A 25613-nucleotide genomic window follows, 5' to 3' on the forward strand; every position below is an offset into this window, starting at 1 on the left:
TCATGCTCTCTGGGTATCAGCAGTGGGTCTTCATGGAGGAAAGCTTGCTCAGGAACAACACAATGTTTCTCTTGCACATAGGTCTGTGTGTAAGTAACAGATTTGGGGGCGGGGGCTTTACAGCCAGTAAGAGAGCCAGTGTGATGTAGTGGTTAAGAGCAGTAGACTCGTAATCTGGTGAACCGGGTTCACGTCTCTGCTCCTCCACATGCAGCTGCTGGGTGACCTTGGGCTAGTCACACTCCTCTGAAGTCTCTCAGCCCCACTCACCTCACAGAGTGTTTGTTGTGGGGAAGGAAGGGAAAGGAGAATGTTAGCCGCTTTGAGACTTCTTCGGGTAGTGATAAAGCGGGGTATCAAATCCAAACTCTTCTACAGAAGCATTTGGGAATGCTCTTCCTTTCAGCACAATGCAGCAAAAATGTTCCATGTTAGTATATATTGTTCTTTACTAGGTGATACTGGAAAGGGCTGAGACTGAAACTCAACAGAGGCTCAATAACCAAATAGAGAAATTGGAGCGTGAAATAGCCCAACTGAAGAAAAAACTAGAAAATGAGGCGGAACAAAGGCATTCAGTTAACAAAACTCAAGATGTAAGTATGAGAAATTAAAGAAACAAGTCGTTGACATAGCACTCTTGTGGTTTTTGAAAAGAAAGACAAATGGCTCTCCATTCATTTCTGGTTCAAGGCACCAGAATGGAGCTCATACAGTATTTATTCAAGTCGTAGAGTTGCTTCGAAAACTGGCCCATGTGTAGAAGGCTTTATCCACTCATGGAAGAAATGCCTTATAGTGTTTCTAGAGGATGGGACTGGCAGAAATGACTGGCAGAATCCGAGACCAGGGAAGAGAGACAGCGGAAGAAGATTGGAAGAAATTTAAGGACTATCTTGGGAAATATTATAAAATCAGTGAATGTTAGAATGATGTTGGATATAAAGAAGTTAAGTGGTTACCAGCTGTAATGATTAAGATAATGGGGGGGGGGAGAAAGAAAGGTGTAAAATTAAGTGAAAATTAAGGGTGAGGATTTGCTGAATGAATAATTTGAATTGGAATACAAAAAGGGGAGGTATGAGGAGGTCCGAGAAATAAGTTAAAAGAAAATAAGTGAATGAAATTATATGTGTTTATATTTCTGTATTATTATTTTTTTGTTTACCCTTTGAAAAGTTAATAAATATATTTTTTTAAAAAAAAAAATGTTTCTAGAGGAGAGCGTAGAAAAGCGAAACAAAATCCAAAGAAATCTTATGCTTGAGCAAACATGAGAGCTGCTGTACAACCTACCTATTACGCCTAGGGAAGGGGGAAGAAATTCATTTAATGTACATTTTCATACAAACCTACCTAATTCACATTTCCCCAAACAAAACGCAAATAGTTCATAGTTTTTCTCAGTTTTGTGAAGAGATGTGCAAAATTCTGTTTTAAGCTACCTATGGTTGCAGTTGAGTTACGTTTTAGTCGCTGGATTTGAAGTAAAGTATGGCCGTTCCTTTTCAGATTCACTTATTGGATGCTAAAAGACAGCTTGAGACAGAAATAAATCTTCATGCTAGCACAAAAGAACTGCTGAAGAATGCCCAAAAGGACATTGCAACATTAAAACAACAGCTTCACAATATGGAGGCCCAGTTAGCATCCCAGTCATCACAAAGAGCTCCTGGTCAAGGTAAGAAAAGAAAAAGTGTAAACATTTGCTAAGTTGAACCTGTGTCTAGCGTGTGTAAAACATGAGAAAACAGCTTCCATGTTTGTTGTTGTTTAGTCGTGTCCGACTCTTCATGACCCCATGGACCAGAGCACGCCAGGCACTCCTGTCTTCCACTGCCTCCCGCAGTTTGGTCAAACTCATGCTGGTAGCTTCGAGAACACTATCCAACCATGTCGTCCCCTTCTCCTTGTGCCCTCCATCTTTCCCAACATCAGGGTCTTTTCCACGGAGTCTTCTCTTCTCATGAGATGGCCAAAGTATTGGAGTCTCAGCTTCAGGATCTGTCCTTCCAGTGAGCACTCAGGGCTGATTTCCTTCAGAATGGATGGGTTTGATCTTCTTGCAGTCCATGGGACTCTCAAGAGTCTCCTCCAGCACCATAATTCAAAAGCATCAATTCTTCGGCGATCAGCCTTCTTTATGGTCCAGCTCTCAGCTTCCATGTAGTATGCCCCCAAATCCAGAATTAATTTGAAGAACGCTTTATTTTGTTTAACTTTATCTTTGCCATTTTTAGGCCAGCCAAGCGCAAGCGAGGATGTGGATGATCTCGTAAGCCGATTGAGACAGTCTGAGGAGCAAGTGAATGATTTGAAGGAAAGGCTGAAGATTGCCACAAGTAATGTGGAGCAATACCAAGCTATGGTTGTAAGCCTCGAGGAATCCCTGAACAAAGAGAAACAGGTACTGGGCTAGTAAAACTGCCTACTAAATATGACTTAGACGTGGAACTATGTTTTCATGGAGTAAAGGTAAAGGGGACCCCTGACCATTAGGTCCAGTCGTGACCGACTCTGAGGTTGTGGCGCTCATCTCGCTTTATTGGCCGAGGGAGCCAGCGTACAGCTTCCGGGTCATGTGGCCAGCAGGACTAAGCCGTTTCTGGCGAACCACAGCAGTGCATGGAAACGCCGTTTACCTTCCCGCCGGAGCACTACCTATTTATCTACTTGCACTTGGACGTGCTTTTGAACTGCTAGGTTAGCAGGAGCTGGGACCAAGCAACAGGAGCTCGCCCCATTGCGGGGATTCGAACCGCCGACCTTCTGATCGGCAAGTCCTAGGCTCTGTGGTTTAACCCACAGCGCCACCCGCGCCCCATGTTTCATGGTACAACCGCACAAACGCAAGCAGTTTTCTTGTGGCTTAGACAGAAGGTGGGGGAAACAACCCTCAAGAATTGGGATCCAGCACTGCTTTGCATGCCCAGATGACAGTGTACTTTTAAACTGGTGCACCAGCTGTGTCCTTTCCTTGATCAATTAATGCTGGTAATCTCAGGTGCCAGGCAGGTGGGGGTGACTTGGGGAAAACAGCCTCGATGGCATAGATGCCCACAATGAGGGGGGGCAGTTGCCCCCCTCTAGGTGAATAACAGTTTCCAGATTTTCAGCTTTCACTAAAAAAAAGAAGAAAAAGCTTATAACATTTGTAGAACCCAAAATATTATTTAAAATGTGCAGGCACTATTTCCCCACTCCCTTCCTTTTTGTGAACAACTAGCCTGCTCTCCTCTTTCACTTTTTACTGCCCTCTCCTAAAAATCCATACAGATGCATATGTTTGTGGAACAGATTAGGATTAGTGCAATTAGACCTGTGGGCCAGAGGTTGCCCACTGCTGCTGTGATCAATACGGTCAAATAATTTGTGTAGGTAGCTTCCCCCGTCCCTTATATGAGCTGATCTTGCTGAGAGCTGGTGGAAAACATCTCATTTTTAATTGGCATTTATTTAGGAACTACAGTGGTGCCCCGCAAGACGAATGCCTCGCAAGACGGAAAACTCGCTAGACGAAAGAGTTTTCCGTTTTGGAGGTGCTTCGCAAAACGAATCTCCTATGGGCTTGCTTCGCAAGACGACAATGTCTTGCGAGTTCCTGCTGGTTTTTTCCCCCTTCCCCCCTTTTTCTAAGCCGCTTATCAGCTGATCCGATCAGCAGATAAGCCGCTAAAAGCCGCTAATAGCGCTAAGCCGCTTATCAGCTGATCCGATCAGCAGATAAGCCGCTAATAGCGCTAAGTCACTTATCAGCTGATCCAAACAGCAGATAAGCCGCTAATGGCGCTAATCCTTCAATGGGCTTGCTTCGCAGGGCGAAAAAAACCGCTAGACGAAGAGAATCACAGAACGGATTCTTTTCGTCTTGCGAGGCACCACTGTATAAAATAAAAAGTGGTCCAAGAATATCTCAGACATGCTTTGTCCTCACAGCAGAAGCCTCAAGCTAACAGCTTGCCCTTTATCTGTTACACTTGTAGATTTTTCTCACCCTTTAAAATGGGAGGGTTAGGGTTAGGATTTGAGCATTGGCCTGTATTTCTCAAGCTTGCTTTCCGTTCTCAGTGAAAGTGATGGACTGTAAGCAGGTCTCCTGTGTGCTGTGTGCCACTTAGGGATATCACATTTAAAACTGAGTTAATTGTGCAGGTAACTGAAGAAGTTCGCGCTGCCATTGAAGCCCGCCTGAAGGAGGCCTCTGAGTACCAGTCCCAACTAGAAAAGAAATTGATGGAGGCAGAGAAGGAAAAACAGGAGCTTCAGGATGAGAAACGTAAAGCTATAGAGAACATGGAACAGCAGGTATAGAAGCACGAGTATTCTCCATCATACATTTTCCTTTCACTGTAGCTAGCAAGAAAACTCGGCCAGGCTACAGAGGGCTTCTCTGTGGAAGGACTTGAGCATATCTAGTGTAATTTTTATTCTTAAGGTTTTCTTTAACTTGGTGAACGACAGACCCTAATGCCATTTTGCCGTGTGCTTTTGCAAGTCCTCTCTGTTTGCCATGTGGTATGTGGAGGGTGTGTGTCAGGGCTGCTGTTCTTAAAAACTGGCACCCAAAGCCCCATTGGACATACAGGGTTACTTGTGTTAATTAATTCACACAATTACCATATTTTTTGCTCTATAAGGCTCACTTTTTCCCTCCTAAAAAGTAAGGGGAAATGTGTGTGCGTCTTATGGAGCGAATGCAGGCTGCGCAGCTATCCCAGAAGCCAGAACAGCAAGAGGGATTGCTGCTTTCACTGCGCAGTGATCCCTCTTGCTGTTCTGGCTTCTGGGATTCAGAATTTTTTTTTTCTTGTTTTCCTCCCCCAAAAACTAGGTGTGTCTTATAGAGCGAAAAATGCGGTATTTTTTCTGATGCGGTCATCACAAAATAAGCTTTATCTTTTGAAATCTTCCTTTTTCCTCAGCGTGTGATGGAAAACAGCCAGTGATGACAGTGTTTGTTTCATTCAGATGAAAAGCACGATTATAGCAATCTGCCCTAAGCATGCAAAGGCTATTTTATTGGGGAAGTTGCTGTAGAAGTAAAGAACTGCCTCAGATGACCTTGAATTAAGTCAAATTCAGGTTTAGCACTTAATTAAATTTTGATTATTCAGTGCACCAATCAGCTGCAACTTTAAAATGTAATGGTTTTCAAAATTTGTGATTGTTTGACTCTTGATGTTTAATGACTAGCTTTCCGAGCTGAAGAAAAATCTCGCCAGTATGAAGTCTGAAGTCCAGGAAGCTCTTCAGAGAGCAAATACAGCTCTTACCAATGAGCAGCATGCTAAACGGGACTGCCAAGAACAAGTAAGTTTTTATAAGGCCTATCCAGACACAGAATATTGTTGATAATTTATGTTCCATTTGTAGCCTTATTGGAGTTCACCGATTGGGTCTGCGGACAGGAGGAAGGAAGTCAAATGACACTGAGGGTTGGTTCAGAGAAAGAGTTCTTTATTCCTGCTCTCCGGAACAACAGAAAGGCACTTGTGTGGTCAGTCCACAGCAAGTCCAAAGAAATGAGAGATTACATGCAGTATATATATCCTCCAGGGACCCTCTCCCCCTTTTCCAGGAATCCAGCCACGTCAGCTTGTGCACGCAGGTTGACATCACAGGTGTTCCTGCTCCGGTATTCTTAACCATAAAAGGGTATTACTTCCTGTACTTCTGACCATAAAAGGTTGTTCCTGTTTCCTATGCTTGCTCTTAGAGCAAGAGGTCATCAACTCCCAAGAACACACTCTGGCGCTGTTCCCGGACTAGGTCTGTGCATCTTTGTGGTCAGGACATAAGATAAGGCACAGACGTGTCTTCCCTGTTCTACTGGTACAGTCAAGGCCATCCTTGCCATCACGAACTGATAAAGGAGAGGGCTCTGAGCACTTGTTTATACAGCTGGGTTTTGGATCAAGAGCTCAACTTAAAGCATTTTAGCTAAGGGAAAAATAGGGATTTTGGTGCAGTTTCAAACTGCCTGCACAGTCAGTTTTGGATTTGGGAAACCCATTCCTTCACATTGATTTTCCATGACTGTGTTTCTCATAAATGAGGATTGTGCACTCACGCACTGCTTTTGTACCAGCCCCAGTGGTTGCCAACCTTTTTGGACCAGCAGGGGCACATTTTGGTTCTGAAAAAGGGTGTGGCTGTCACGGGTGTGTGGTGTAGCACAACATGAGTGCTGTGAGTGCGTGGCATAACACAAAATTGGAGAGAGTGTAGTCATTGCTGCTTACCCCTGCTTAGGAAATCAGCTATGTCCTCCTGGTTCCTGATTGTGGAGATAACACAATATTTATATTTCCTCCCGCCATCCCAAAAAATGCTGTTGATGTGTAATAACAGGGAGCATTCCCCAGTACCAGGAGAAATATACAAGCTGTCCACACACCGCACAGACCACAAGCAAGTATTGCATCTCTCACTCATACAGTCTCATTCTTTTTCCATGTGCACGTGCACACACACACAGACATACACAAGTACTTCCCATATATAGCTGCCTCTGTCTACTCAGATGTAGTTCTCCCTCTCTGTCTCACAGACCCTGCATACATGCAGACCACACATTGATAACATACCTGCCCCCATACTCCACATACATCTCCTCCAGACCGTACATACGTCTCCCTCTCTCTCTCTCTCTCCCCCTCCCCTCCACCCACTTACCCTCATGTACACCTATCTCTCTGTCTCACAAACTACACACATACTCAGGACAAATGTTCATAATACCTTCCCGTCTCTTTCACACACACCAAACACACAGACACGGCACATCTCTCCATCTCTTGCTGCCCCAGTACATCTCTCTCAATTACACACAGAGACCATGCGTGAACAACCTACCCTCCACATTCAGAAAAGCTCCTCCAGAGGCAAAGAAAGGTGCCTGCGATCTCCAAAAAAGACCCCCCCCCCAAATAATAACTAAAAGGAAAAAAGGGAAGGCCGCCAATCTGACGCTGGCTCTCTGGTAGCTCGGGATCACTAAGCGAGTCTCCAAGCACCAGGTTGGTGTTCCCTGTAGTAGCCTAATAGTACAGTGGTACCTTGGTTTGCGAACAGTCTGATTTGCATGTTGTTGTTGTTGTTGTTTAGTCGTTTAGTCGTGTCCGACTCTTCGTGACCCCATGGACCAGAGCATGTCAGGCACTCCTGCCTTCCACTGCCTCCCGCAGTTTGGTCAGACTCATGTTTGTAGCTTCAAGAATACCATCCAACCATCTCGTCCTCTGTCGTCTCCTTCTCCTTGTACCCTCCATCTTTCCCAGCATCGGGGTCTTTTCCAGGGAGTCTTCTCTTCTCATGAGGTGGCCAAAGTATTGGAGCCTCAGCTTCACGATCTGTCCTTCCAGTGAGCACTCAGGGCTGATTTCCTTAAGAATGGATACGTTCGATCTTCTTGCAGTCCATGGGTCTCTCAAGAGTCTCCTCCAGCACCATAATTCAAAAGCATCAATTCTTCGGCAATCAGCCTTCTTGATAGTCCAGCTCTCACTTCCATACATCACTACTGGGAAAACCATGGCTTTAACTATATGGACCTTTGTTGGCAAGGTGATGTCTCTGCTTTTTAAGACGCTGTCTAGGTTTGCCATCGCCTTTCTCCCAAGGAGCTGGCGTCTTTTAATTTCGTGACTGCTGTCACCATCTGCAGTGATCATGGAGCCCAAGAAAGTAAAATCTCTCACTGATGTACAAAACTGTAATACGTTTTGTATTACAAACACGTCAAGCCCAGAAGTGCATGCACCGGTTTGTGAACTTTTTTGGATTACAACCCTTTTTTTATCACGAACAAATTTGGAAGGAGAAAGAATTTGTCCATGTGAAGACCATCAGGTGGAAACTTACACATATGGTTCTTAAATGTAAACTATATGCTGATCTCCGTCAGCAGTTCCTAGATCAACTCTGCATCCCCAAATGGAAACCAGAGATCATATATTTTCTATTATTGGGGAATAATCAAGAGCTCACCAAGTTAGTGGCTAAATATCTTTATCTGGCTTTTTGTCGTCGAAACACATTGCAGACGTCTGCTCTCCCTGGAGACCTAGAGATGTAATATTAGACTGCTTTGCCTCTTTCATTTGACAAATGATTTGTGTCACTGGGAAGGCAGGAACTCTGTATTGATTTGCTATGGATGTATGTGATGCCAATAAAAGGTTTGATGATGATGAAAATTTTGGGGGGAGGCCCCATTGGCGAAAGAGCACCTTGGGTTACAACAGATTATGGTTGTAAACCAAGGTACCACTGTAACTGAATGTTTAGTTTATTGCATGTTGGTCTGCACTCATTGAAAATGTGAAGCATCAGTGTCTTATTCCTTTTTGTTAGAATGACACTGTAAAAATAAATCTGTCTAATCTAGAATGCAGTTATGGAAAACTCTTGTATCCTAAATTTTAGGAGAACAAGCAAGGCTGCTTGGAATGGGCTGGGTTTTGTTTTCCCCACTTAAACTTACACATCACTTTAGTGACAATATGAGAACCTTTTAAGTGCAGGAGGCCAAATAAAGTGAATTGAATTCCTTAAAAGTTCAGAAGTGGTGATAGCTGGGTGTTGTTTTTTTACAGGCCAAGATAGCAGCGGAAGCACAAAATAAATATGAGCGGGAGCTGATGCTTCATGCCTCTGATGTTGAAGCTTTGCAGGCTGCCAAAGAACAAGTTGCTAAGAATTCCGCAATAAAGCAGCAACTTGAGGAAGCTGCCCAGAAAGCAGAAGCTGCATTGCGAGAGAGCAGAGCTTCGTGGGAAGAGAGAGAGAGAATGTTAAAGGTAACTTTTCTGACTGTACAAGTTTTATACATATGTGCAATCCTGAAAGCGGGTGGCATTAAAAAATAAAATCTTCTGGAGTGATCAGCTTTCATATTCTCTTAAAGGATGAAGCTTCTAAGCTGGCTTCTCGCTGTGAAGACTTAGAAAAACAGAACAGACTGTTGCATGAACAGCTGGAAACTCTCAGCGACAAGATGATGTCTTCAATGAAGGAAGGCATGCCAGGATCATTAAATGTGTCTCTCACTGAAGAAGGAAAATCACAAGAACAGATAGTGGAAATTCTCAGGTGTGTTATTTAGTGTATGGATCTGATGTCATTCCCAGGCCCTAAGGAAGCCAGACTGTCCTCCACCAGGGCCAGGGCTTTTTCAGTGACTGCTCCGACCTGGTGGAACGCTCTGTCCCACGAGACTAGGGCCCTGCAGGACTTGATCTCCTTCCGCAGGGCCTGTAAGACAGAGCTATTCCGCCTGGCCTTCAATTTGAATTAGCCTGATCCTCTATTCCCTTCTCCCTTTCCTCTTCTATGAAGAAACGCTTTCTGGGACCCCACATTTAAATTCTTCCCTGGTCTCCTTGCTGGCCCTACTAGGACCAACTTGGCCAGTTAGCCCTGGTGATCATTTGATGTCTACTGACTGGGGTGGTTTTGTTTTGTTTTGTTTTTCCCCAAAATGACCCCTGAATTTTTGAATTTTAATGATATTGATGTTACATTTGATGTTGTATTTTATGCTGTTATTAAGTCACATTTTAATCAATGTTTTATATTTGCTGTTAGCTGCCCTGAGCCCAGTTTTTAAACCGGGAAGGGTGGGTTATAAATCAAAATTTGTTATTTTTATATATTTAATTGGCAAAGTAATGAACCACGGGAGTGCACAAATTGGGTAAACTCCAGAAAATGTGGACTACAAATCCCCAGAGAACAGGGCAAGTGATGATAAAGTTTAAGCCACAACGTCAGGGGAGAGCACCATCTTTATTATTACTGTTATAAGCTGCCCATTTGACTGGGTTGCCCCGGCCACTCTGGGTGGCTCGCAACAAAATATTACCTGTACCCTGCTTCAGAGCCCATTTGCAAATGTTTCAAGGGGATTTTTGAAATTCCTAGTATTTGAGCAGATTTGACAAAATCAAAACTTCTTCCCAATGGTATAGAACAGGGGTCTGCAACCCGCGGCTCCGGAGCCGCATGTGGCTCTTTTACACCTTTGCCGCGGCTCCGGGGCGGATACTAACGAAGGGAGGAGGCGCATTGTGCGCCCCGACACTCCCCACTGTGGCAGGTGCTGTACTGGCTGTGACGTCGCATGGGGGCGGTGCGTGCGTTAACGCACTGTCCCGACGTCACCTTCCCGCCCGCCACATTGTAAGGGGCATGTACGCTGGTCACTGCATTGAAAGGGGGCATGTACGCTGGTCGCTGTTTTGAACGGGAGTGAAGAACACACACACACACACACAAAAAGGTAACTTGTTAATTTAACGTTTATTTCTATGAGGAGGATTAATTCTGAGGGGTCAAACAAAGAAGTGACAAAAAAGTTATTTTTATAATGACGAGTTTTGCGGCTCCCAGTTTTTTTCCCCTTCGGAAACGGGTCCAAGTGGCTCTTTTTGTCTTAAAGGTTGCAGACCCCTGGTATAGAAGGTCATCTGGTTGGGATTTTGCTCCACCTTGTGGTCGAAGGCAGGGGGTAGGCTTTTGTGGTAAGCAGATGGCTCTTAAAGAATTCGGTTTGCTTTCCTTCTTTCATTGAAACAATTGTGATTTTTCTGAAGCAGTTGAAAGAGCCGTATTCTAGTGGTCAGGAAGAAGAAGCAGGATTGAAGACGCACTCCTTTCTTGCACTCAAATCCTCGCCCCGTGTGTCTTCTCCCTCTTGGGTATCTTATGTGGCCATTGCTAACTGAAGGGTGCTCCTAAACTCCAATTCAGAAACATGGCTTAAACCTTAACCAAGGGTAGCAATGCACACACATAGCAATGCGCACACACAAACACACTGGTAACATAGGATAGTCTGACAACCCACTTTCAGATCCTAAACTATATGATCTTGCACTGTGTCTGCATTTGCCTGTAATAACATTATAGGGCCAAAACAAATCCCAATATCAATTAGCCCAGTGGTCATGTTTTCCAACTTCCCTTTAAAACCCAGCAATTTTTAGCTTTGCAGGCTAAACAGTGTTTCGTTGAGGCATTTAATCTCAAGTAGTGCTTCTTTCCACCGCAGGTTTATACGCCGAGAGAAGGAGATTGCGGAAACGAGGTTTGAGGTGGCACAAGTGGAGAGCTTACGGTACCGCCAGAGGGTGGAACATTTGGAAAGGGAGCTCCAACAGTTGCAGGAAAGTCTGAATGCAGAGAGAGAGAAAGTGCAGGTATGTATGCGTGTGCCTGTGTGCTTTGGTTAGAAGTTAAGGGAAGTATTTTCCTTTGTATATTGACACTTCAGAGTCCTCCTGGAAACATTCCTATCCTATTGACAGACATACAGTTTATTAGGAGTGCTGCTTGCTTTGTTGGTAATAGCTGGAGAACACCTCTGGCTTGCTTTCAGAAACACGACTATTGTTACATACAAAGAATCTGAGATAATTTGCCTGTGCCGAAACATCTGGTGTTTGACGTGAAGATGAATGCTTAGATTTAAGTTGGCTTCTTTAGAAAACCATGAGATTCCTCTGAGAAGATTGGTGGTGGTGGCCAAGATTCCCTGGAAGACCACTGGTCAATTCTTTTCTCTGCATTGCAAAGCCACAAGGAGTGTGGGCTGTGATCATGCAATGAACCCACAATTCATGTGGGTCAAAACCCAGGCTACTGTTCTATGAGAACTTACTGGGACAAATGGATGCTTCAGAATGTTTGTGCGGCAGAGATGTTCATAGATAGAGCTATAGATAGTTTTGAAACCACTGGATTCATGTAATGGGCCAGAGGCTGATCAGTACAGACACCTGGTAAGGGCCTGGAGTGGGAGAACCTTGTTAGATACCACAGTGGCCTTTCATGTTTGAGAATTGTGCATATCATATGCGGGTGGCGCTGCGATCTAAACCACTGAGCCTCTTGGACTTGCCGATCAGAAGATTGGCTGTTCGAATCCCCACGATGGGGTAAGCTCCCGTTGCTCTGTCCCAGTTCCTGCCAACCTAGCAGTTCAAAAGCATGCCAGTGCAAGTAGATCAATAGGTACCACTGTGGTAGGAAGGTAAACGGCATTTCCATGTGCTCTGGTTTCCGTCACAGTGTCCTGTTGCGCCACAAGCAGTTTAGTCATGCTGGCCACGTGACACGGAAAGCTGTCTGTGGACAAATGCTGGCTCCCTTGGCCTAAAAGCAAGATGAGCGCCGCAACCCCATAGTCGCCTTTGACTGGACTTAACCATCCAGGGGTCCTTTACTCTCTCCCCCCCCCCCCTTTTATTATAGATATATTGCTCGCTCTGACAGTGAACTTTGCCGAGTTAAGAGGGTTAATGAACGCACTTAATAGTTTCCCAAGTAAATTACAATGGCCCTCCAGATCGCATCTTCCTGAAAATGTGGATATTGATACACAGGTTTGGGTTTTCTCTATTGTGTTGAATTTTAGGTGACAGCGAAAACAATTGCTCAGCATGAAGAACTAATGAAGAAGACTGAGACCATGAATGTTTTGATAGAAACCAACAAGATGCTGAGGGAGGAGAAAGAGAGACTGGAACAGGAACTGCAGCAAATGCAGGCAAAGGCCAGTATGAATTTTAAATCTAGCTTTCAAAACCCTAAAACATTGAAAACCACAAATTATGGAACAGAATGAGAAATTACAGAATATACACTTAGCTCCCACTGTGTCAAACCATAATTTACAACCTGCAGTAATTTGAGACCTTTGAAAGATTCAAATCAAGGAGCTGTTCATTCACTGAGACACGACGTTAAACTCTGGATGTGAAGATTTTGGCTGTACCAGGAAACAAAGTCACTCGGAAGTAACTTCTAAACCGTTATGTGTTCAGGTGCGTAAACTGGAAGCTGATATCCTGCCTTTGCAAGAGTCTAATGCTGAACTCAGCGAGAAGAGCGGGATGCTTCAAGCAGAGAAGAAGCTTTTGGAAGAGGATGTCAAACGCTGGAAAGCACGGACCCAGGTGAGCTTACCTTGGATTCAAGGACTATTGTTTTGCAATGCCTCAACAGGACATTTCTCCAGAGTACAGTAAGCAGGTCCCCACTCCCAAGATGAGTGAAAATGTTACATAGTAGAAGACCAAGAAAGGGGAATAAGACAATAGATATGGTATAAGATTTGGGGCAAATTTACACTTTTGTTTAGGCAGGAAGAAGGGAAGCATTTAAGAAAAGCTAAAAGCATTAGGAGGGATATCTGCACTAAGGTAAATATTATTGGGAGCTCATGGAAAGATAAATATTGATCAGAGTGAGGGAGGATGAAGAGGGAAGGGATTTTTCTCTTCCTTTAGGCAATTACAAGTAGGCAGCAGTCCTGAATCTCATGAAGTTTTCAGAATGTGTGTTGCTGTGTGTTTTTGCTTTGTGGATATTTTATATTTTGAAGGTTTTTTTAGTTTTGTTACGTATGTATAGCTATATATTTGTATTGTATTTGTTATCTTTCTATAAACCACTTAAATACCCTGCTGATACTAAGTGCAATATAAATATACGAAAGAAACCAGATGAATAAGATAAATTGTAAAAAAAAAATAAGCTCGCTCATAGGCAAATTTCTTCTTGCAGCATTTATTGAGCCAACAAAAAGATACAGATATTGAAGAGTATCGGAAGCTTCTTTCGGAGAAGGAGGTGAACACCAAACGCATACAGCAGATGAGTGAAGACATAGGCAGGCTTAAAGCAGAAATTGCAAGGTAGATTTCAAAGAATGTCTTAAAATTTTGGAGATGCCAAATACTTGATAGTAGAAGCACCCGTTCCTATCAACATTAAGTTCTTGTGCAGCAGTTCATGGGGTGTCTTGGCAATTCTAATCCTGATATATTTGTTCAGTCTTTAGCACAGGTGCTGGTAGTAGTAGCAGCCGTGGATTCAGATACCATAAGCAAGGACCCTTAATTTTTATTTTCATACCTCTTTTAAACTGCTCACATTTTCCAATAATAAAAGGCAGCAGTATACAGAAAGTAGCTCTCATTGGTTTCCGTTGTGTTAGAAGTTCTTTCAATTTTTGTTAAGGTCAAATGCTTCACTGACAACAAGTCAGAATCTGGTCCAGACCCTCCGAGAAGATCTGGCAAAAACGAAAACTGAAAAGGACACCCTTCAGAAAGATTTGGACATTAAACTGGCTGACATCCAAGAGAAAGTTAAAACGATAACACAGGTCAAGAAAATTGGACGTAGATACAAGACTCAGTATGAAGAACTGAAAGCACAACATGACAAGGTAGGTTTTAACTTCTGATAAGTAAAATGGAAGAGCTCTTCCATATTAGATTTTTGTAAATTCAGCTAGTCTTCATTTTTGAAAATTGTGCTCTAGTATGGGAGGCTGTAGGAATGTAGAATGTTTGAAGTTTTATTCTGTTTAATATTCTGTTGGGAGCCGCCCAGAGTGGCTGGGGAAACCCAGCCAGATGGGCGGGGTGTAAAAAATAAATTGTTGTTGTTGTTGTTATAGAATGTACAACCTGCTGTAATTTTGGTTACTAGCTTGTATAATACCAATCCCCTTCACCAACGCAGATGTTTACTTTCCAAAATTTTAGGTGATTGCAGAAGCATCAACTCCGTCTTCTGCAGAACAGCAAGAGCAACATGTTTCAGACAAAGAAATTCAAGAAGTGAAAGAAGCTCTGAGCCAAGCTGAGACCAAGATAAAAGCCTTGGAAGGACAGATTGAAAATTTACAGAAGGTGGGAGAGCCTTTTCTGAGGATCATATGTGTCTGTAGCCAACTCCCAAAATGAATAATCAGCTTACCAAAAAGACTGAAGTGGGATGTTGTGCTTTTATGATGGGGGACCAAGTTTAGATCCCTGGGTGGCTGTGAGGTTTGGCCCAGTCATGCTGTTTCAGCTTAACGTGCCTTAAAGGGATATTCCCAGGTGTGCTGCCCTGAAACCATTGGGGAATAGTAGGTAGTGGTGAAAAAATACCATAGAAAATTGTTTGTAAGTGTTTCAGAAATTTTACACCACAGGGAGAAGTTACCTTTACAGTATAAAGGTAAAGGGACCCCTGACCATTAGGTCCAGTCATGACTGACTCTGGGGTTGCGGCGCTCATCTCGCTTTATTGGCCGAGGGAGCCAGCGTTCAGCTTCCGGGTGATGTGGCCAGCATGACTAAGCCGCTTCTGGCGAACCAGAGCAGCGCACGGAAACGCCGTTTACCTTCCCGCCAGAGCGGTACCTATTTATCTACTTGCACTTGACGTGCTTTTGAACTGCTAGGTGGGCAGGAGCTGGGACCGAGCAACGGGAGCTCACCCCGTCGTGGGGATTCGAACCGCCGACCTTCTGATCGGCAAGTCCTAGGCTCTGTGGTTTGACCCACAGCGCCACCCGCTTCCCTCCTTTACAGTATACTCGGATTCAAACACCCTATGCTCTTACAGCTCTTAGATTGTCTAGGATCTTCTCATAGAAAGCTTGCGCTACTTCACTAATCACCCAGTGATTGAAAGCAGTTCTGTATCCTGAAGTTTCCATGTCTTGCTTTCTGTAGACTCTCGGCGAGAAGGACACCGAAGTAAAAAATCTCCAGGAACAGGTAGCCCAGCTTCAGTCAGAGGCTTCCCGTCTTCAGCAAGATCTACAGGAGAAAACATCACAAGAGGAGCAGCTCAGGCAGCAGGTTGCTGAGAAGGAGGAGAAGATGAAGAAGACGCTTCTGGCTGCCAAGCAGAGGATTGCACAGTTAGCAGGTGAATTGCCTGGCAGTTCTTTCGAAGCGGTTGCCATTTTTAGTTCTTTGGTGTAAGGTTTTTATGTTGCTGTAGGGTTCCAGCTACCTGATCAAAGTATAAGCTTGCATAAGAGAGAGTCCACTTCGTCAGGTTCACAAAATGATTTCAAAAGTGTGTTTGTATAAACAGACAGATGCACATGACATCACATCTAATCCTATTTTCTTCTCCTAAAATATTCCATCCTTTATTGCTGCTGCTTTTGTAAACATGGCTTAGCCCTATCCAGATAATCAGGAGTTGTATTTGGTATGGGGACAGGGAACTCTGCCAGCACAGAAGCCCATCTCATAACCATGCATTGAATGCTGCATTATTTCACAGTAGAAATAGAACTGGGAGTCAGTTGTCCCAGCAGGAATAATGGGCATAGTTAAGCTTGCAGGAACCTGCCAGGAAATAATCCTCCTTCTCCTAAGCTAAGTGCTGTAGTATGAAGAGGAGAAAAGCAGCCGTATCTGTTTACTGATTAGGCCAGAGCTGTTTGCAGACTCTCGTTTCCTGGTAGAGCCAGAGCCAGAATTAAGGGACACTCTTCTCCCAGAGATGGCAGATTTGAGCCGGCCCCACGTCTGGGTAGGAGTCGTTTGTGGTTAGTACCAGCATTCTGTTAATGCAAGGACCCTATGTATAGAGCTCAGCACATGTTGACGGAAACTTGGAGGCTGTGTCCTCTTGAGTGGTGTTCTGCTTGCATATACTCTCAGGCCACTGTGCAGATATAATACCCGACATGGATTTTGGATTGGAGGGGGTTCCTGATGCAAGTCCCCTCTCATTGTAGCCCTTGAACATTTGCATAACACCATGTTAAAATGGAAATGTTGAATACAGTGGTACCTCGGGTTAAGTACTTAATTTGTTCCGGAGGTCCGTTCTTAACCTGAAACTGTTCTTAACCTGAAGCACCACTTTAGCTAATGGGGCCTCCTGCTGCCGCTGCGCCGCCGGAGCCCGATTTCTGTTCACATCCTGAAGCAAAGTTCTTAACCCAAGGTACTATTTCTGGGTTAGAGGAGTCTGTAACCTGAAGCGTATGTAACCTGAAGCGTATGTAATCCGAGGTGCCACTGTATTACGGGGACCTGCAGGGACAGAGCTCTTCATGAAAATGCTGTTTTCAGAATTCCTGTATAAAGAGACATAGTAAGGAGTTTTGACTTGCCTTCCTATACTTTAATTCAGGTGCAAAGGAACAGCTGACCAAAGAAAGCGAGGAGTGGAAACAAAAGAGCAGTGCACTGGAAGAGCAGAAGACTGAGTTGGAAGTGCGGATGAGCGCACTTAAATCACAGTATGAAGGCCGCATTTGCCGCCTAGAGAGAGAGCTCCGAGAGCAGCAAGAGAGGCACCACGAGCAGCGAGATGAGCCAGCAGAATCTACCAATAAGGTAGGGACGCGGGTGGCACTGTGGTCTAAACCACTGAGCCTCTTGGGCTTGCCGATCAGAAGGTCGGCGGTTCAAATCATCCACGCAATGAAATGAGCTCCTGTTGCTCTGTCCCAGCTCCTGCCAACCAGCAGTTCGAAAGCACACCAGTGCAAGTAGATAAATAGATACCGCCTCGGTGGGAAGGTAAACAGCGTTTCCATGCACTCTAGTTTCTGTCACAGTGTTCCATTGCACCAGAAGCAGTTTAGTCCTGCTGGCCGCATGACCTGGAAAGCTGTCTGTGGACAAACGCCGGCTCCTTCGGCCTGAAAGCCACAACCCCATAGTCGCCTTTGACTGGACTTAACTGCCCAGGGGTCCTTTACCTTTTTTTTTTTTTAACTGATAAGGTAGACAATTTGTGCAGCTCTAATTTTGTAGTTTGATACCAAATTCCCATCCACTAAGGCTGCTACTAGATTAGTTGTGGTGGTTGAGGGGTATGGATTTTTGAAGATGGCATAGAATCATAGAATTGTTGAGTTGGAAGGGACCCTAAGGGAAATCTAGTTCAACCTCCTGTAGTCCATGACAGATGAATATCCAGCTTCTGCTTAAAAACCTCCAGTGAAGAAGAGTCCACCGCCTTCTGAGAATAAATCAATAAATCTGTAATAAAAACACAAATGTCAATATTCTGATAATTCAGTAGAATGCAAGACTTAGCTGCTATTTCATGCAATCATTTGCACTGATATTTTGAATCCTGTGGCTTACTGAAGCATTTTGTCCAATAGGCTCCAGAACAGCAGAGACAGATCACCCTTAAATCAACTCCTGCTGCAGGTGACAGAGGAATGTGAGTTCTTGTGTTCATTCTTTCGTATCTCTGTCGATCCTTCCCACTCTTGTTTTATAAGCTGCTACTAGCACAGGGCGATACGAAATTAATTGTCTGAAACCAGTATGACGGTCAAACTACGATACAGGTTTCCGACTTTCTGAGCTAGTGGTATATTGCGGCTCCCCAGCCACTGGCAGCACAGCTCACTTCCCCCCTGCCAGCCTGTGCTGTGCTGGCAGCAGCCTGGAACCCGTGATGTATCTATTACCAGCTCAAATTGCCTTGATCAGGGGAGCAGGGGTGGGGCTTTGTTAACTGCTCCACTGAGGGATGGGCAGCCGTTTAACGAAGCCCTCTCCTGGGGGCTTGATCAGCTGAGGGACTAGTAGACGGGAATGGGCTGGGTGGGGAGCCTAGATACATTATAGCCGCCTCTGTTCTACACATTAGGGACGCGGGTGGCACTGCGGTCTAAACTGAGCCTCTTGGGCTTGCCGATCGGAAGGTCGGCGGTTCAAATCCCCACGGTGGTAGTGAGCTCCTGTTGCTCTGTCCCAGCTCCTGCTAACCTAGCAGTTTGAAAGCATACCAGCACGAGTAGATAAATAGGTACCACTGTGGCAGGAAGGTAAACGGCATTTCCATAGGCTCTGGCACTTGTCACAATGTCCTATTGTGCTAGAAGTGGTTTAGTCCTGCTGGCCACATGACCCAGAAAGCTGTCTGCGGACAAACGCCAGCTCCCTCGGCCTGAAAGCGATGTGAGCGCCGCAACCCCATAGTCACTTTTGACTGGACTTAACCATCCAGGGGTCTTTTACCTTTACCTTTCTACACATTACTCCAGTGAAGACTGTTTACTTGCATATATTTGCATATATTTAGAATAATATCTAACAGATACAACTTTGACTTTTATCTAGTGCTAGTACTTCAGATCCACCGACAGCCAACATCAAACCAACTCCTGTTGTATCTACTCCAAGCAAAGTGTCAGCAGCTGCAATAGCTGGGAACAAATCGACCCCAAGGGCCAGCATCCGCCCAATGCTGACTCCGACAACTGTCACAAATCCTACATCTACCCCAACGGCCACAGTTATGCCGACAACACAGGTGGAAACTCAGGAAGGTACATTACTGATCAAAAGGCTTAACAATGTACATGATGAATAGTCATTTTTTTAATGTGTAATTTCTAGGATTCTATATGCCTGTGCTGGTCCCGTGGGTTACCCGAGAGGCGAGGTCCAAGTCCGGTCCATGGTCAAAGGTGCAACGTGGAGGCAGTCCATAGTAGCTGAAGCTGGGTGCAGGGCAGGGAATCGGGTGAAGTCAGGGACAGGCATGCAAGCAGGGAGTCAGGGCGGGTCAGGAGCTCAGACAGGAAAGCAGGACAGGGTCCAGGCAGGAACTGGCTTCCAACAATGTTGCTCCCGCAACTTGGGTCTGGGGCTGGCCGGCTTTTATCTGCCCCGAGGCATTAGGGCGGCCCCGATCCTCAGGTGACTTGTCTCTCCTGGCCTGGAGGCGAGCACTCCTCCTGCGGGAACTTAGTTCCCTCTGCCTCTCTGCCCTGAGCCTCTGCAGCTCAGGGGAGACTGGAGGGTTACCGGACCCGGAGGCAACATCAGCTTCCTCTGATGGGGCTGAGAGTGGAGCACCTGCAGGCAATGGGTCCTCCATCACCTCAGGAGCAAGACCAGACTCAGCTGATTCCTGCACCTGAGGATCCTGCACAGGTGAGGACCCTTCAGGCTCAAGCCCCTGCCCCGGCTCAGCTGGTCCTGGAGGCAGGGAATCCTGTGCAGGCTGGGATCCCTCAGGTTCAGCCTCCGAGTCCAAATCCCAGGCCATCACAATGCCACTGCATTAAAAGCATTAGAACACAGAGGCATATTTTGCCTCCTGTACTGTTTGTGAAGCCATTCAATTCATAAAGCGAGGAAACTCTTCTGATTGTTGAGGCTGGGATTTGATAGAATGAACACCATAACATAAAGTGCCCTGGGTAGTGGTTTTTTCTGGGGGGACGCATACCCCTAAACATTTTGTGAATCTTTGTGCTTTTGTTCATTTACTGTGTTTATTTTTCCCAATTTGAACTATAAAATGGTGAGTCAAAATGAGAGTACCCCAAAACATTTTTTAGGGAAAAAAAGCACTGGCTTAGGGTGGAATGTTCATGGTTGCAATCCCGGTTCTTGGGATGTTCCTATATCAAGGATTTTGTGGAACCTCAGTGCTCTTCTTAAAAATTAAACCCTGAAAATCTATATTGCTTTTTGTAGAAATGGAAAGCTTCCACTGTAGTTGCAAAAACCAGTTTGAATTTTGAAAATGCCGAAGGGAAAGAAACAGGAAGTGAGGAACAGTGCACAGAAATGCCTAGGTCCGTTAGTCTTCTCAAAGGTAGTTACAGTGGTGCCTCGCAAGACGAAAAGAATCCGTTCTGTGATTCTCTTCATCTAGCGGTTTTTTCGTCTTGCGAAGCAAGCCCATTGACGGATTAGCGCTTTTAGCGGCTTATCTGCTGATCGGATCAGCTGATAAGCGGCTTAGAAAAAGGGAGGGAAAGGGGAAAAAACCAGCAGGAACTCGCAAGACATTGTCGTCTTGCAAAGCAAGCCCATAGGAAACTCGTTTTGCGAAGCACCTCCAAAACGGAAAACTCTTTCGTCTAGCGAGTTTTCCGTCTTGTGAGGCATTCGTCTTGCGGGGCACCACTATAATAGAAAAGAATAATGCTGTAGTAGGCAGGTGATGGGTTTGTCGCGTTCATTAAAGTAGCATGCATATTAACTTTCATACAGATGAAATGTACAATTCTGGTTTGTAGAAAGAACTGTCCCCTATTCTATAGGTTGTGAGGCATGTCACTTGATTCTGTTGTCAGCACCTCTCACCTTAAATAAAAGGAAGTGAGATGGAGTTTATTTCAGAGCTGGGTACCAGCTTGAACCCCGGGCCACAGCTACAGCTTTCTCATTTTTGAAAAAGTTGAATATTATGTGGCTGGAACTAAAGATTACAACAATTTTATTTCAGCTATGCAGTCGGAAGGACCAGTCGAACATGTTCCAGTCTATGGAAGCACAAGTGGATCTGTGCGCTCCACAAGCCCCAACGTCCAGACCTCTCTCTCCCAGCCCATCTTGACAGTTCAGCAGCAAACTCAAGCAACAGCTTTTGTTCAGCCCACTCAGCAGAGCCATCCCCAGATAGAACCCGCCACTCAAGATCCACCCCCCACAATTTTGGAAGTGGTGCAGAGCTCACAGATAGAAAGACCGTCTACTTCGACAGCAGTATTTGGCACAGGTTGGTTAAATTTCCTAGATTAGAAGCATTAAGGGCTTATCCTGGCCAGTTTTCCTTCTGTAGACTTGGGGAAAGCACTAAATAAACTTTGGTTTTTATTTAAATATATAATTTTGAATTCGAATTGAAAGAAGTAATGTATTTTTCGCTCTATAAGATGCACCAGACCACAAGACGCACCTAGTTTTTCGAGGAGGAAAACAAGAAAAAAAAATATTCTGAATCTCAGAAGCCAGAACAGCAAGAGGGATCGCTGCGCAGTGAAAGCAGCAATCCCTCTTGCTGTTCTGGCTTGTGTGATAGCCTTGCAGCCTGCAACTCTAGTATTAAGCACAGGAGTCCCTCAGGGATGTGTGCTAAGTCCCTTTCTCTATTCCCTGTACACATTTGATTGCACCCCACTGTATAAGTCCAACACAATCATCAAATTTGCGGATGATATAACAGTGGTGGGGCTCATCAGTGAGAACGATGAGACTGCTTATAGGAAAGAAGTACAGGGGTTAATTCAATGGTGTAAAGAAAATAATCTTATGCTTAACACCAAAAAAACCAAAGAACTCATAATTGACTTTAGGAGAAAGAAAAGTGTATTTTTACCATTGCACATAAATGGCGAGGAAGTGGAGAGGGTTGGTAGTTTTAAATACCTGGGCATTTATATCTCGGAGGACCTCTCATGGACTGTAAATATTAATATGGTTGTGAGGAAGGTGCAGGAAAGGTTGTATTTCCTGAGAATGCTCAGGGGACTGAATCTATCCCAGCACCTACTTCTGTCCTATTATCATAGTACCATTGAGAGTGTCTTAACCTATAGTATATTATCGTGGTATGGGAGCAGCTCTGAAACGGATAAAAAAGCTTTACAGAGAACAATTAAAATTGCCCAGAATGTTATTGGGCTCCGACTACCAACCCTGGATGAGATCTTCACGTCTCGCATTTTGAAGAAGTCACATAATATCCTGAGAGATCCCACCCATCCTGCTCACAACTTTTTTGAACTATTGCCTTCGGGCAGAAGATATAGGACAATGAAAACACGAACCACACGCCTTCTGAATAGTTTCTATCCAAGAGCTCTGATTGCACTAAATAATGATCTCAGGGCCAGTTGCAAGGTTTAGCAAGCAGAGAGTAGGAAGGAATGAGATAGGTTTTAGGTTATGTTTTAGGTTTTAGGTTATGTTATGCCTTAATAGGTCATGTTATATTCTGGATTATGTTATGTTTTATAGATTATGTCTGAATAGGATGAGAGTGTCGGAGATACGTGCAAATGTATATGTGAACCCGGTCTTTGGGTGGGTGTTTGATTTTCGTTGTTGTGTATACTGTGTATATACGGACAATGACAATAAATTTATCTAAATCTAAATCTAAATTCGCTCCATAAGATGCACACACATTTCCCCTTACTTTTTAGGAGGGAAAAAGTGAGTCCTATACAGCAAAAAGCACGGTGATTTTAAAGTGCCAGCATCAGTCTTTAAGGTGCTCCTCAAAAAAGAAAGCCACAATTGTTTGTTTTTCTTTGTGCCTTGGGCAAAGTGTGTTTTGAATTTAATGAAATTTTCTCCTTAAGTTTCAGCTACGCCAAGTTCTTCTTTACCCAAACGCTCCCGCGAGGAAGAAGATGATAGCACTGTTGAAAACTCAGACCAAATTCCTGAGGAGATGGTCGATATGCCTCTTACAAAGAAAATGAGAAGTGTTCAAAGAGTTGGGCCAGAGGTTTGTAAGAAGAAGAACGGCACTAATTTAGTTGTGTTTGGTTATGGGTATCGCAACTGGGCTAGGAGAAGAGGGAAAATTGTCCCAGAAAGCTGGATTTTAAAAGCTCTGAAGAATTTGGAATGGGTGGTGACAAATCTGTCACATCACCCAGTGTCAAATACAGTTGGCAGGTTCTGTTGGCTAGGGTGGGTTGTTCTGCTTGTATTTGACTGCAGGCTTCTCATTTTTAGTGTCCGAATTTCCATGATACCTGTATGGTGTGTGCGAACCTTCATTGGGTCAAACTAGAAGTGATGTGAATTGTGTGCACATTTTTTGTTATGTAAATATCAGGTGCTGAAGAAAGGCTGAGCAGCGTTGGGAATGGGGACGGGGAATTTCTCCCTTCCATTGCCTTGACAAAAAATTCCCTCTTCAAAGCTGCTACAGTATTTCCATTTCCAAGAGAGATTTTATTGCCACCAATGAAGGCTTCCTTAGAAATGGAGATAGCAGCTGTAGAGACATGATACTTAGTCAGGAACTTGGTCACGAAAGAGCCCTGGGGCTGCTCAGCAATGCCCTGATCTTTTATGTACATGCCAAATAACACACAATTTGAATTACATTCATGGAATTAACATCACATCTACTTGGGTCCAGGGATACCAAACATCGTACTTGGTGTCTTTTCAAATGTAATAATACTTTTCACTGAAATCATGACACACTTTCAGCTGCCAGACATCAAATGATGAGTAATCGAGTAGTTGCAGGTCAAACGATCCACATTCCTGTTTTGAGCAAGCCCTTAGTATAAATAAGAAATAAATCACATTTTTGCAATAACGAACTATAGAAAATATGAAAAATCCTCTTCTTGATGATTGGTTTTTTTTCCTGTTCTGTTCATAACTACATAGATTGCAGAGCATTGACTTTAGTGTGAATTTTGAGTTGGTTCTCATAGATAGGTGGAATACAGTGGTACCTCCGGTTACATACGCTTCAGGTTACAGACGCTTCAGGTTACAGACTCCGCTAACCCAGAAATAGTACCTCGGGTTAAGAACTTTGCTTCAGGATGAGAACAGAAATCGCGCAGCGGCAGTAGCGGGAGGCCCCATTAGCTAAAGTGGTGCTTCAGGTTAAGAACAGTTTCAGGTTAAGAACGGACCTCCGGAACGAATTAAATACTTAACCCGAAGTACCACTGTATCTGCTTAAAGATTTGCTGCTATGTTTTTGCCTTGTACAGTGAAGAAACCCAAGTAGAACATTATATGCATGGCATGTATTGCTGGTGATCTTGACGTTTTCCCCATCATCTGTCACTTAAATTAGTGTTAACAAATTGACGTCATGTTTCAGGAGGAAGTGACTGCGGAAGAAAGCACAGATGGAGAAATAGAAGCTCAAGCCTACAATCAGGATTCTCATGATTCCATTGGAGAAGTAAGCAAGTCTTTCTCTAAGCAGGGGGACATTTTGCATCTCATGCTTATGCCATGGCAGGATTCAGAAAAGTCTGTGTGCATGAGCTGGGCTGGGGTTCCCAAGATGGCACTGCTCCAGAGTCCTTTGACCTTTATTCATGTGATCTGCTGGCAAGAGGAATAGTAAAAAAGAGTGTGCTGGGCACATTTCTTCAGAGCAGAGGCTAAGCGGGGGGGGGGGGGGTGTCGCCCCGGGTGTCATCCCTGAGGGATCTAGCCCATGCGTGGATCACGGCGGCACCCCCTTTGGCAAATCGCTGCAGCGCCCTGTGCACGGATCACAGCGGCACCCCCTTGGGTGGATTGCCCTGTCCCCATGGGTGGATCACCCCGCCCCCGCTGTTCCGGGTGCCGGCTAGCAAGCTACGTCTCTGCTTCAGACCAATCCAATTCCTTTATATTTAGCTATAAAGCTGATTTCTGACCAGTAGAGAGCACTGCAATGAAAGATGCACCCCACTGTAAAGGTAAAGGGACCCCTGACCATTAGATCCAGTTGCAGACAACTCTGGGGTTGCGGCGCTCATCTCGCCTTACTGGCCAAGGGGGCCAGCGTTTGTCCTCAGACAGCTTCCGGGTCATATGGCCAGCATGACTAAGCCGCTTCTGGCGAAACCAGAGCAGCAAAAGGAAACGCTGTTTACCTTCCTCCCGGAGCGGTACCTATTTATCTACTTGCACTTGGACGTGCTTTCGAACTGCTAGGTTGTCAGGAGCTGGGACCAAGCAACAGGAGCTCACCCCATTGTGGGGATTCGATCCGCCGGCCTTCTGATCGGCGAGTCCTAGGCTTTGTGGTTTAGACAACAGCACCACCCGCGTCCCACGGCACCCCACTGTAGTGATAATCAAAAGGAAGGTTTCTGTAGAATTCAATGGTGAATATTATACTGGGGGAGGGAGGTTCTGATGGGAAGATTCAAAGGGCCACATTACCTTTTTACATTATTGGCTGACACACAGTTCCACTAGTACTATAAAAATTCCCAGGTGACTCATAGTAAAATTCTACTTTGCTTTAAGAGGCATGTTGTCTGTCGGATGTTCCAAAGGATAACATCAGCTGTACTTCCGCTGCAATAGACACCCTTTAAGTGCTTC

At 44.6% G+C, this 25613-nt stretch overlaps 1 protein-coding gene across 1 annotated transcript in view; it reads left to right on the top strand.

The window, feature by feature from the left end:
* TPR (translocated promoter region, nuclear basket protein) overlaps window positions 1–25613 on the top strand; it is a 65688-nt gene that overhangs the window by 24916 nt on the left and 15159 nt on the right. Inside the window, exons 19-38 of the mRNA XM_081194561.1 lie at window positions 456–596; window positions 1513–1681; window positions 2241–2407; window positions 4153–4305; window positions 5194–5310; window positions 8598–8801; window positions 8909–9093; window positions 11054–11201; window positions 12419–12556; window positions 12828–12959; window positions 13570–13700; window positions 14026–14236; window positions 14559–14705; window positions 15519–15717; window positions 16945–17150; window positions 17930–17991; window positions 18900–19108; window positions 21025–21297; window positions 22886–23034; window positions 24388–24471. Of these exons, the coding sequence (XP_081050687.1) occupies window positions 456–596; window positions 1513–1681; window positions 2241–2407; window positions 4153–4305; window positions 5194–5310; window positions 8598–8801; window positions 8909–9093; window positions 11054–11201; window positions 12419–12556; window positions 12828–12959; window positions 13570–13700; window positions 14026–14236; window positions 14559–14705; window positions 15519–15717; window positions 16945–17150; window positions 17930–17991; window positions 18900–19108; window positions 21025–21297; window positions 22886–23034; window positions 24388–24471 (3225 nt within the window). The remainder of the gene's footprint in view (window positions 1–455; window positions 597–1512; window positions 1682–2240; window positions 2408–4152; window positions 4306–5193; window positions 5311–8597; window positions 8802–8908; window positions 9094–11053; window positions 11202–12418; window positions 12557–12827; window positions 12960–13569; window positions 13701–14025; window positions 14237–14558; window positions 14706–15518; window positions 15718–16944; window positions 17151–17929; window positions 17992–18899; window positions 19109–21024; window positions 21298–22885; window positions 23035–24387; window positions 24472–25613) is intronic.

Source organism: Podarcis bocagei (assembly GCF_964188305.1).
Source record: "Podarcis bocagei genome assembly, chromosome: 5".
Lineage (NCBI taxonomy): Eukaryota > Metazoa > Chordata > Lepidosauria > Squamata > Lacertidae > Podarcis > Podarcis bocagei.